Source organism: Protopterus annectens, chromosome 11.part0 (genome assembly GCF_019279795.1).
Source record: "Protopterus annectens isolate FY-2018-M chromosome 11.part0, PAN1.0, whole genome shotgun sequence".
Taxonomy (NCBI): domain Eukaryota; kingdom Metazoa; phylum Chordata; order Ceratodontiformes; family Protopteridae; genus Protopterus; species Protopterus annectens.
The window spans coordinates 1356533327-1356546562 of NC_056745.1; the positions used below are offsets into that span (position 1 = coordinate 1356533327).

Below are 13236 nucleotides of genomic sequence, written 5' to 3' on the forward strand. Positions count from 1 at the left end.
ACGCAAAAAATGTACAGTCTGTTAAACTGCACAGGCAAAAATATCTTCTTGAGAATATGTGATGAAGTGCAAAGCCTCTGAAGTAATATCATCCAAGAAAAAAAAAAAACTATATAAACAAGTTATGGTTATGTGTCTTTTTCTATAATCTTTGTCCAATGGATATGGGGCCGTACAGTTACTATAGCTGGCTTATGGCTAGTAGTGTCAGTTACTGATTGATTTTATGCGAGTACTCAGTACGGATGCATGTAAATGTTTGATGGTTCACACATGCCTAGCATTTCATCTGCAAGTCATGAACTATTTGTAATTGCATGTACAAATGCTGAGCTCGTATCCAGGTGGAGTAGTGATTAAACTGTAAAGTTAACAAATTCATTCATCTAATGAAGGTGGTGCTCTTTTGACTTATGGCATTACCCTGTTCCCAGGGAAACTGACATGTATTGTATTGTCACTTTAAAGGTTCCAGTTATCACCCACTGAATATCAAAGCCACCAGTTCCATCTGGATGACTGAATTTGACACCTGGGACTCACTGCTTTGTAGCTGTGGGTATCACCTCTGTACACAGACAATACAATTAATGCTGCAAAGGATGAATAACTTGTCATGTTATGGCACCTGCCCTGAATCAAATGTGGAAGTCAAGTTCTGTATGCTTACAGCATGAGCCACTAAAATACATATAAATGACCTGATGGCATCTCTTTAATACTACAGGAACTTTACAAACCAGTTTGACAAGTCACCTTGCTTCTTTCACCTTATAACAAAATTTCCTTTTTTTCCTGTGGCTTGGTTTCCAACAGCTGTATAGCAAATTAAAGCAACTGAGCATGCTGGTAGTTCAAAAGTAACACTGCATTCCACTCCAGTGACTACTTAATATCATACCACTCCAGTGACCACTTAATATTACCTTAATGGCAAAAGCATTTAGTGAAGTACCCGTAAATACTTTTGTTTATGTGAAAGGTGAGGGATGGGGGATGGGAGCATGCCATGATACACTGCAGGTAACCTTATATCTGTCAATGAGAACCATGGTTCAGATGTAGGGGGTCACTTCAGCTGAGCTGATGCGAGAGTGATGTAGCCAAATACTTAAGAGAAGACAGTCGGTATCGTATACGTATTTAAATTAAATGAACAATCTCTGCTAGCATGCTGAGTGCAACAAACTACATTTCACATCCCATCACCAAAATACTATTAAGTAGTTTCACCTAGACAGAAAAGCAAGTGAGCCAACATTGTCCAGGGGGCTGAAATGGGTAAACAGCAAACATAGGAACTGGTCAGTTATAGTTTCAGATTCTACCAGGCTTCGACTGACTCATTTTTTTCACTTAATCTCACTGTATTCCAGTTCACCAGATTGTGAAATTGCTATAAGCAGAAATATAAAACTAAAAGTGAACATATTTGTCTTGACTGATTTATTTATACTTACTATACAGCAGGAAACCATCACAACTGACATCAATCATGTCTCATAGCTAGAATTTGCCTAAATGCATTATTGCCTGAGAAATCTTCTCTGAAATAATTTTTCTAATAGCAACAGCTGTGACTGAGGAAAAAAGATAGTACAGTACATACAACATCACTGGGTCAAAAAGGCAATGGCATAATATATAACAAGCTTCTTTCTGGGATGGCCTTACCTCTCATTTTATATATTTCACCTGATATGCTAAATATAGAACTACTGGCCCTTTGTTCAAAAACAAGTAGTTTTTTTGTCACATGTTTATCACCATTGATAATTTAAGCAACTTCTGTAATGATACCGACACAGTCTGGTAACAACTCTGACACTGCTCTCAGCTCTGCTCCTTTTGTAACAAAGACAATGTATTTTGGTGTGCATGCTCTCTTCCTATAATTGAATTATTTCACAAATTGTGCAAAAAAAGAAATCAGTGATAAATGCATAACGCATATGATACATATATGCCATTTATAAATATTTACACATATCTTTCCAATATATGAATTTTCCAGTGCTTGTTTTCAAACGTTTAACACTTGTCTCTCAGCTAGTTCTATGCTTAACAGCAGTTTTATGCCCCCCCCTCATATTTAGTAACTACTCCAGTAAGAAACAGCAGTTCAAAACTCATATGCATGTGCAAAGTCTAATTCTGTAGTGTTTACTGAACCATTATTAGACACCATTCTAAAATCGAAACAAGATATGCATATCTTAAAGTTGCTGGAGATAACAGTAGAACCTGCTAAACTCAAAGTCAATGGAAATATACATCAAAATGTTAAAAAACAACTTCTTTCATTGACTGCAGATGCAATCCTTATTCAATCCAGGAGAGACACACAACTATGGATTTCACACCTAGAGATCAGGGGGTTATCTACACTCCCCTTGGCATTATGGGAATAAAGTAGCGACTTTACAACAAGGCAGCTTCATATGTGGGGAATCCAGCAGGAGAACTGGTTTAATTTTCAAAAGCTCCCAACAGTTGTAAATAACTTGTAGAAGTGATTTCTGGTAAAAGCTTAAGATTTGTGCCAGTGGTGATCAGGATTTAATAACTATTTTTGTCTGACAGTACAGAGTCAGACCTAGGTGCTTCTAACATCACCACTCTATACTTCACTGAGTATAAACTGGATAAGGCTCAGACTTGTCAAATTCAACTCCCTGATGTTGAATTCCCTACTACTACTCTCATTAGCAAATCATTGCTGGTGTGTTTTCTACTTGTGTGCCAGCAGTAATTCTGTGTAGATTTTTTTTATTTTCTACATGGCTGTGCAGCTGTGGAGTCAGTATAACTGAGGGAGTACATGGGGCACAGAGGGGCTTGGACCCTGCAAAAAAAAAGTCTGTTCTGTTTTTTTGTTGATCTGAAGCTTCACAGGCTTTAAACTTGACAGTACCATAACTAGTGCTGGGCAAAGGGGTCAGCTACCTTGGGTGCAAACAGTCAAGGGGTGCTGAAAAGCTGTTGACAGAGCACAAATGCCGGTATTTACTTCTGTATTATGTAGCTGATATTGTGGCTGGGCCAGCTGCTGTGGTGCAGTGGTTAGCATTGCCGCCTCAGAGCAAGAGGTTCTCTGGTTTGATTCCCAGCTGGGGTGTCTTCTGTACAGAGTCTGCATGTCCACCCTGTGGTTGCACGGGTTTTCTCTGAGTGCTCCAGTTTTATCCCACATCCCAAAAACGTAAGTGGATTGGATTCTCTAAACTGGCCTTAAGTGCAAGTGTGCATATGTATGCCTCCTGTGGAAGGTTGGGTGCTAGGCTGGCAACTTGACACCATAAAAGTCCACTACCAATTGCTCTGTGGACTGTTGTTCTGCTGTGGCAACCCCTAATGGAAAAAGAAGAAGTATCGGAGATTGTGGATGCTAAAATAAATGCATTTAGTAGATTTACTGTACCACGGATCATTTATAAGCTCCTTGATACAGTTCAGAACTCTTTTTGTCTTTAACTTTGGATTGAGAGGCAGCAGTCTGCAGACTGACCACGGCAACAAATGGCCGATATGTTTCTGATCCTTGACAAAAAGTACAGGAACCACCTAATTTATGTCAAAAGTACAAGAAATACCCAGCAAATCTAAGGTCTTCCATTGTGTAATACCTTAAAATTACTGTAGTGGAAGTCCGTAGAATATATGTAATTATATAATGACTGGCCATTAATGTTCCAAAATGAGCACACTGATTGATCATCCCAATCACCGTGACCATTGTATATCTGAGCATATACTACAGGAAAAAGGAAAAAATACAGTTCCAAGGTCCATTGGTATACACTTGTTCTGTAACTTTTTTTTTTTACAAAAAAAAAAAAAAAAGGAAAAAAAAAAAAAAGACGGACAAGGCAGCAGCGGACAGGAGAAAAATAAATAGGAAAGAAAATCACATAATTCAAAACTAAAGACACATACCTTATTTTCCTCCATTCTGTCTTTCTCCTACCCCTAAAGTGTCCAAAAAGTTTTTTTTTTTATTTAAAAAAAAAAAAAAAAAAAGAGAAAAGAAAAACGGCACAATGGAGACCTTTTCTTCATTTCTTCCTTTCCAAAGCACTGATGCAAGTCCTGTACACATGTGCAGTACACCAAAAAAGGCAATTGGATATGTACCAGCTGCGGAAGGACAGCACGGCGCCATTATACAAAGACATTATTTAAGAAAAGAAAGTATTTTTGTCTTAAATAATGTCATTGTATAATAGCAATAACCGACTCTGTGGTGTGATATATTAATATTTCACATGGTTGGCTTTATTTAATCACTCGGGCTTCGTCTTCGTGATTAAACCACACCAACCGTGGGTAAATCTTAATATACCACACAGATGTCATCGGTTATTGCTTAAATGACCCATTAAGGACATACCAGTTTTTTACTACACGGTTTGTGAATGTTGACAATTTTTTACTTTACCTTTTCTAAGTCTTTACTGGTATATTTAGGCCAATAAAGCCAAAACCCACTAGTTGTAGACCTGCCCTTTACTAAAATATTTGCGTGCATAGAGCTACAAGATTTTATGTCAAAACACAGCAATCAGAGCTGGCAGTTTCTATTAAAATCTGTACATTCCTGATGGGATTTATAACAAGCCCCCAGTGAAATATTCCATAAAAAAGGAAAGTAACTTTGCAGTCTGCATCATGGGTTATAGAACGGGCCCACCGATATTTACACAGCAATGAATGCGAGACTCACAGTCTATTTAGAAAAGTAGGTAACAACATTTGGTACTTACATATTAGCGCAACCAGATTTTCACAGTTGCGGTAATATGAATGCTGGCATGAAAACGAGTGTGGTAATTAGTGCCACTTGTTATTTTACGTCTTTACTTACAACAAATAGGTTTAGCTTACATTCAAGAAGATGAAACAACTGTGAAAGTCTTCTACCTGTTTTACGTGCTTTACACACGCATGGTTTAATTGCCTGGGCTGCTGTGTATGTTACTGTCGAAAGGAGTGCTTTTCTCTATCAAGATGGAATGCTGAAAAGAAAAACACGGGGAGACCTGGAGAAATGCTTTTTGGTAGACTATTTATCAAAATTTACAAACAGACTTGAAAGGAGGAAAACTTTTTTTTTAAGAATAGAAGCTTGCAATAACAATAAAAGGTTTGCCAAACTGATGATATTGCATTATGCTGACATGTAGGGTAGTTTGGTATGTGAGAAGTTGACAGTGGTGCTTTGGCTACTTGTAATTGTGATAGTGCTATCCTTGGACAAATGGAGATTGTGTTTCAATGATTACGACTAAAAAAGATGTGGATTTCCCATTCGCTGTTGTACTGTTTCTGTGTGTGGAGAGAAAGTTGTCAGCAATTGTAGTTACATCTTCCTGAATGTAAGCCAAACTTATCTGTTGTAAGTAAAGACGTAAAGTAACAACGTATGCTAATTCCCACATTCGTTTTCAGCCAGCATGCGGTTAAACATCACTTTTTCCATGTTTAATCGATAATCCTGCCTCAAAAAAATTTCACTGTGAAAGAAAACAGTTAATGTCACATTTTCAAGTCAGTACTGGTAAAATTTACACATCTGGAAGCAACCAGTATTATCACGAAAATCTGGTTGCGATAATACGTAAGTACCCAACATTTTCCACATGTTGCACAAATGCTACAAAATATCTTGAGCTAAAGCATTGACAGGTATGATAACCATATCATTACCGTTCCATTTTACACAACAATCACTGACAAAATTTGCTAAATATACAAGCCATGTCTTATTTTGTCTGTTCAGTGCAGCATCTGTTTTTTTTTTTTACCGTGTCTGTTTTGTTGAATAAATCTGACAGCCTATGATTTATTTGGAGACATTTCCTGTTGTATAAATGCAGTCTAAGTATGCATCAGTAAAAGGAACATTCCCTCTTTTAATTCTCATGAGCAGCTTTGTCTCTTCATTCTTCTGCTGTGCAAAAATGACATTGTATACGTACATGTAAAACGTGCTACAGCAATAATAAACATTATTTTATGATGACAAGGAAGTAATAGCTTTAATATGAGACATCAGTTTTTTTTGTGTGATGACTGGCCTCTCACTATTAAGACACTCACTTATTTTCCTCACTGCAATTACAGTTCTGTAGCTGTGAATAGCTGCCTAGGATATGTTAAATAAACTGCTACCATCTTGATGTCACGGAAATTAAGTTTTTCCTTTTGGGTTTCCATATTGACTAAAATTGCTTGTTTTTTATGTAACATTGTGCAAAAACAACACTGCGAGTGTGGTCTGCGATGTGGGCAGTGACACAAAACTATGAAACTAAACAGTGAGTAATAATATCTGTGCAGCTGGTACAGAATTATAAACACAGCTGTATAAACAGATGAGATGCAAATTCTGCTTTTTAAAGAAAGTTTAAGTTACCTCTTGCCTTTCTAGTGGGGCTGGAGATGGGGACTGACCTATAGGAAAGAAAATGTAGGAATTGTAGTTTTAACTCGCTCATCTGCATTGTTAATGAAAGATCTTTAAAGGAAAGATGTTAATCTGTTGAACGTGGACTCTTCTGTGTGCCAGTGAAATCTTAACAACTGTCACTAATTTACTCAGTAGTGTGAAGCTGGTCTGCTATCCTGTCAAAGATTCCTAACAAAATCAGTTCAAAATGTTTACATTCAGTTTAAAATGTTTGTATGAGCACACAGGATGTCTGACAACCAGAAGATAAAATGTGGTGAGCTAGCATCACTGTCTTCCATTACTTTATAATTTGAAATCTTGCTCAGATCCCACTATCTTTGGGCTGGATATAGTAAACACAATTCTTACAACTAAGAAAAGAGGAATGAGGTACCTTGTTAATTATAAAGACACAAAAATTCTAATTCAGCACCTCTGGTCATTACTTTTAAGGCAGCATAACGTACATCTTTATTGTCATGGATACTTATCTCACTTTGATACCTCTGTAATGTCCTGGTGACTGACCTTACTCAAACATGTCTGTAACAGCCTGGTGACTCACCTTAATCAAACATGTCTGTAATGTCCTGGTGGTGGCACACCTTAAGCTGATGTCTCACTAAAGTCTCTTGGTGGCTTAATTTACTAATGTTCGGGTAGCTTATCTTACTCTGGTGCCTAACTACCCAAACTTGATAAGCCACCAGGCCATTAGAGGGTGCATCTCTGACACGGTGGCAGTTTGGCACTTAAGTTACCTCACTAATATTTTAATGGGTACCTTACAAAGAGCCTCTTAGACACCTCAGTAATGTCCTGGGGGCTTCCCTGACTTAGATACCTTGTTAATGCCCGGATAACTAACTTACTTAATTACTTGGATGCCTAGTTAATGTCATAGTATCTTGCCTTGGTTTACTCTACACACCTACTTCAGTAATACCCTCACAGATTGCAGTACTTAGCTCGTTCAGTAGCGCACTGTTAGCCCATTACACTCTGGTGTTGGTGCCTATAGCCTATCCTACTACATCTTTGTGGTGTACTTCACTCTGTTAACTTCGATAACATCCTGGTCTTTAGCTTACCCTAATGTCCAATCTCTTGTTAATGTACTGGTGACTTGCCATGTTTAACTGTCTTTCTAATATGATGGCAGCTTCTTTTATCCTGCTGTCTGGTAATTATATTGGTGATATACTTTACCGCGTTGCCACATTAACATGCAAATGGCTTACCTTAACTCTCGTTTCTCACTAAGTTAAGTAGGTTATCCTGTTAATTTGTCCTACCAATGACCTGCAGGTCATCTCATTAATCTGCTGTGTCTGGCTAACTCCAGAAATGTTCTGTTATCTTTCATCACTTGATTGCTTCACTAATGCCCTGTGGCTTAGTTTACAGGTGTTCACTAGGCTCATTTGTGTGTAGTCAGCATACCTTACTACTGGAATTGTTGATGCCTTAGTCCACAAAAATAGTGAAGCAGTAACATCTTAATATTTTGTAGGTTCACTTCTTTAACTCAGTGATGACTCAGTCCTCCTTGTTTACTTCCCAGACAATGTACTTTTTCAGTTTTGACAATGTTAACTAACTCAACTTTTGTTAAATACTGCTACATTTCCCATTTTCAGCAGAACATTAGGATTTTCTATCCCAGAAAAGGCAGCTTTTTCTTGTTTAGGGGAGGGATGAGAAGTGGTGATACAAAGTATAAGAAAACAAAACTGAAATATAAAATAAGAGTGTTATAGATATATAAAGGCAACATTTCATCTAGTTTGGCTAATCACTGTTACACATGAACTGACAATCTGAGAAGCTGACAAGTCACCTACCAGAATATTCTAGAGTAGAGTGTGGTGGGACCAGGACTCCAGTGAAATATTTAAGGCACTGGGGCCTTATTTTGTGTCCTTATATGTGGAGATGTGAAAATAAATACATGCAAGATGCTTATGTCTTCCAGGGAAAACCACGAGTTAGGTCATCCCCAAGACAACCTCATACCAGAGCTTCAGTTATACTATGGCTTACCTTCAAGAACCCAGTAGATATGAAGTCGTGTGTCTAACACTGCATTACAACATTTCAGTTAGGCAGGTCTCTTTTTGTTACACTTAAGAAGAACATAACGATGTTCATATTGTCTTATTTCCAATGCTCTCATTATATGTTTACAGTAGCAATAAACCTATTGCTCAGAAAATCACAGCCTGATGTTTAAACATCTTGACTGTTAACAATATATAATGCATACAAACACAAACCTATATACAACACATATGACTATATATGCCTTTACTCCGGCTCAGAATGTAAAGACTCTGGGAATGGGATAAATAACCAGACATGTCTCTCTTTCATGGACAGTATTAAATGTGGGCACTTGCGGGTGGAATCAGTCCTTGTCTGACCGTACTGCTGCATCTAATTTATAGATGGGTGTCTTCCTCTTCTTCCAGTTCCTCTTTTGACAGGTTATCCAAGGGCACAATCCATGCATCACCCAGTTCTCCATTCAGGTTGATCTTATTTTCATGCATTTCTGGCTGTGTGTCTGTCACCTCTAGAGTTGGATTGTCATGATAGCCATTTTCAACAGTGTGCAGCTCTTCTGTTAGACGTTGCTTTGGGAATAAAAGAAAAAAATATAAGTCTAATTAAAGTACATAGATCTTTTTGTGATTTTGCACCTCAGTCTAGTACCGATTCTAGTTTTTCACCTTTGGCACTTTCTTTTTTGCCAGATTGATGAACTAAATATTTGCACATCTCTAAAAATAGTATAATAGGTTCATAGATTCAGAGATACTTGCTAGGGTGTTGATCTGTAAGGATCTTAACTCATTCCCCTCCAGTAGAGCTCTTTTGAGTGTGTACCTTTAACTCCCAGTGGGTGTGGCTTCAGCCTTTAAAAAAATGAAGTTATCACCTTACAGTTCTAACAAATACTTACTGACAGAGGTCATACATCAACACAATTGTGTTTGCCATCATATATTCTTCAAGATAAAATATTTTGATACCTTGTGTGTAGCATGGTTTTGGATTTATTAATGTAAATATGAACAGGCAATATTTGACGCCTAGAGGAGCAGTAGGAGGTAACTGCAGAAATGCCTGTAGACGTCACTCGGCTGAGTCTAGCCTTACATTCCCATGGTAGTTTCTATCCCTCATATTTTGCATATGAATAACCCAGGGATGGTCCGAACAATGACATGTTTGGAAATTTAGATGTTTTCCCCATTCACTTAGTATCAACTCTATTTTGTATCACTGCATCTCCTCCAGCCCGGTAACATACATTTGCACAAAATTTGGGTCTAGCATGTACAGCCTGCTGCAACAAACAGTTCAAGAGTATTTATTTATTTAATTTGGCTGATTTTTGGGGGTCCTATCCTTTGAAATTACCAACCATGTCCTTAACTCAAACAAGCTCATGGTGTGCAAGACCTGCTATGAGAGAGGTATGATGGTCTGAGGCCACCCTAGATTTAAATGTAGTCCTGATCAACAACAGGACGCAATTACAGCATGTTACAAATGTAGTCTGTCAGTGTCACTGTTCCCCGCCATCAGGGAAGAACAATTAGTAAACAACATTCATCTGGTTCTTTCACAACATAGAATAAAATGCCATTCACAAAAGTACTGATTTCAGTTATATTTATTTTTATAAGATATTTCTTCCTTTTGTAGCTAGCACCTAAAACTCTCTGTAATGATAAACTTTACCCATCATCTTATGGAGTGAGTTTGTGCATATTTATCTTAAGGGGAGAATCCTCACAGATGTTCTGTTGCAAAAAGGGTAAATGGCCAGCATTGTGGCTTAGTGGTAAAATCTCTGCCCCACAGTTACAATAACTGTGATCACTGCCTGTGTGGAGTTTTGCATATTCTGCCCATCTCCACATAATTTTTCTGGGTATCCCTGTTTCCTGCTACCTCCCAAAAACATGCTGATTGATTGACTGCACTAAATTGTCCATGTATATTTAGTAACTTACAATACTGGTAAGCACTTTCATCTTACATCTATGATTTTTTTCAGTCTGAAGATGTCCTCTGTACAAGACAGAAAGCACTCATCACTGTTGGACTATTCTAACAGTAAAGTTACATTATAATATATTTATTGCTGTGAGTCCTTATATTTCTCTGTTCTTTTGAGATTTTCCTGTTTTTCTGCTAGATTTTTTCTCAAAAGGGAGCCATGAATATTAGTTCCATATACATATTACATTTACTGTTGCCCTTGTGGAATAAGTCATTGCTGAAAAGAGTTTGAGAAGGATCAGTTCACCTTCATGCACGTGATATTTGCCAAAGGTAAGTAGGTGCAATGATGCTTCAAGCTGAAGCTTTCTCTGCAAGGAGACAGCTCTATTGAATTAAAAACACACTGTGTACCAAGGAGAGACACTTCCCTTCCCAGTCTATTCACAGATTTAGTGCTTTGGTGCTTAGGATATGCAAGTGACGCAATTATTTGTTTTTAGTATAGCAGCATTCTAGACATCCACGTAGCTAAATGGTTAGAGTGACAACCTTATATGCAGGGTTGGAATACACAGAAGGGTTATTACGCATTTATTTTCCAAACACCAATCATGCCAATTATTTTTAAATCCTGATGTGCTGCACTCAGCTAAGCTCTGCTAAGCCTTGCCAAGCACTGCTTAAACAAGATCAGTTTTAGCACTGCTTAGCTCCACGCAGCTCTGCTGAGCTGGTTTGCACACTGCTAAGCATTGCAAAGCACTGCTAAGCATTACCAGTTTAAGCACTACTCAGCTCAGCCTCGCTGGTTTGAGCGGTGTTAAGCGATGCAACACATTTTTAAAAATTGCCCAGTGACTTACACATTTCACACCACTGGTCCTATTTCATGATTCCCCATAAGTAAAGGACTGTAAACTTCAAAAGGATGAATAAACTTTCCCATGGTACAGTAAGGTCTGAGGTGGGACTACAGTGCAACAGAGTAAACCATCAAAGGATGGCTAATGTAACCAGCCTGTCAGTACACTGATGGAATTCCCATATTCTGACAATGGAATTTGGGTTTAAAAATAGTCTTGAATCATTGCATAACCAGCCAGGGTAGGTGGGGGGGGGTGTACTATCGATATCAACTCTCTTTTTCTCTCTCTCTGCCAGCTCAATTAGGCACTCAAGCCACTAATCAAACTCACTTCTCATGTTCATAGTTAAGGCTTTATCCCTCTATGACAATGGAACTGGCTGAGTAATGAACATCACTTCCAGCTCTAAATTATTTTATGCAATCCCTACATTACAAAATTTATATTTCTGTATTATACCTAAACTTATATGCTTAATCAATGAAAGGTGTCTGTTGTAAGGACAGGCAAATGAGCTTAAACATACTAGACATACCTCTAGATTTAATAAAATCCATGTAGGCATAGTGTAGACCCTACATGGAAGGTACCGTGGCTGTGTATGCGGTTCCCCCTCGGTAGTACGCCATGCATATTAATGATGGCATGTTGCTAAGAGAGAGCAGTGGAACACAGTCATTGAATCAGTGTAGGGATTGTGTTACTAACTGCATCCGCAGATGAATAATTCACCCCTACACTGTCAAAGTGCACTATATCAATGTAGTTAAATTTATTTCTTTATTTTTTAAGTTTGCATGGTGCGCAGCAACTGACATGTGCCAGACATCTAAAAATAGAAACCAGATACATTTAATTATTAATGCAAAGGTCAGGTTTAACCATAGCTGAGCAGTTTGTGTGGTGCAACACAGTGCCCAGCAGTGCTTAAATGTAGCTGAGAGGTATATCTAAAAGTATAGCAGCATTCTACACATCCAAGTAGCCAAAAGATTAGAGTGATAGCCTTATGTGCAGGGCTGGAATACACAGAAGGGTTATTAAGCATTTATTTTCCAAACACAAATTATGCTAATTAGTTTTAAATCCTGATGTGCTGGACTCAGCTAAGCTCTGCTAAGCCTTGCCAAGCACTGCTTAAACAAGATCCATTTTAGCACTGCACGGCTCCATTCAGCTGGTTTGCGCACTGCTAAGCATTTCCAGTTTAAGCGCTACTCAGCTGTGCTGGTTTGAGTGGTGCTAAGTGAAAAACACATTTTTTAAAATTACCCAATGGTATGTAAGGGTGGGAGAATACTGCAGAATCTGTTGGAGTTTAACCTGAGAGGATACTATGGCAAGTGTTGGAGAGGGTTTGCGTTTTCAGGCACAGAGGTGGGTCATTGAGGAGTACAGGGTCATGGATGGCTTCCTAGTGAAAATCCATGAAAACTGGCTCAAGCAGGTTGGTTACTGGGGCTCAGAGTGAAAAACAGAGGCCTGGGACTGGCTGGCAAGGGACATCACCAATGCAACTGGTATCCCCTCCACAGGTGAGCAGTGTCGTCCCCACTATGACAACTGAAAGATGAAAGGGGGCTATCTTCGACACCTGGGTCCAAGAATTCCAGGCAGACAATGTTCCACAAGAGTGTAAGTATGTTTACTTGTATTTCACCAATATTTAACCTAGAATGTTTGCTAAACTGGTATGCATAATGTTGTGCTTCTCTCTCAACAGCTGCAGAGGTGAGTGCTCTCAATGTCGAGGTGCATGTAGGGTGCCTGGCCAGGTTGCACCGTGATTGTGGCGAGTATGGATGTATCTTCCAATCTATAGTCATAAAAGCAAGAAAGAATACAGCGTTAACTGCCATTAGGTATATACAGTTTTGACTGTATTGCAATGAATGTGGTCAT

The 13236-nt window shown here is 38.4% G+C and overlaps 1 protein-coding gene across 1 annotated transcript in view; it reads right to left on the reverse strand.

Annotated features, from left to right (window-relative positions):
• Nucleotides 1–4310: 4310 nt before the first annotated feature.
• Nucleotides 4311–13236, reverse strand: part of PODXL (podocalyxin like) — a 601941-nt gene continuing 593015 nt past the window's right edge. The window contains exon 8 of the mRNA XM_044088661.1: nt 4311–9087. Within this exon, the coding sequence (XP_043944596.1) occupies nt 8893–9087 (195 nt within the window). The 3' untranslated portion in view covers nt 4311–8892. The remainder of the gene's footprint in view (nt 9088–13236) is intronic.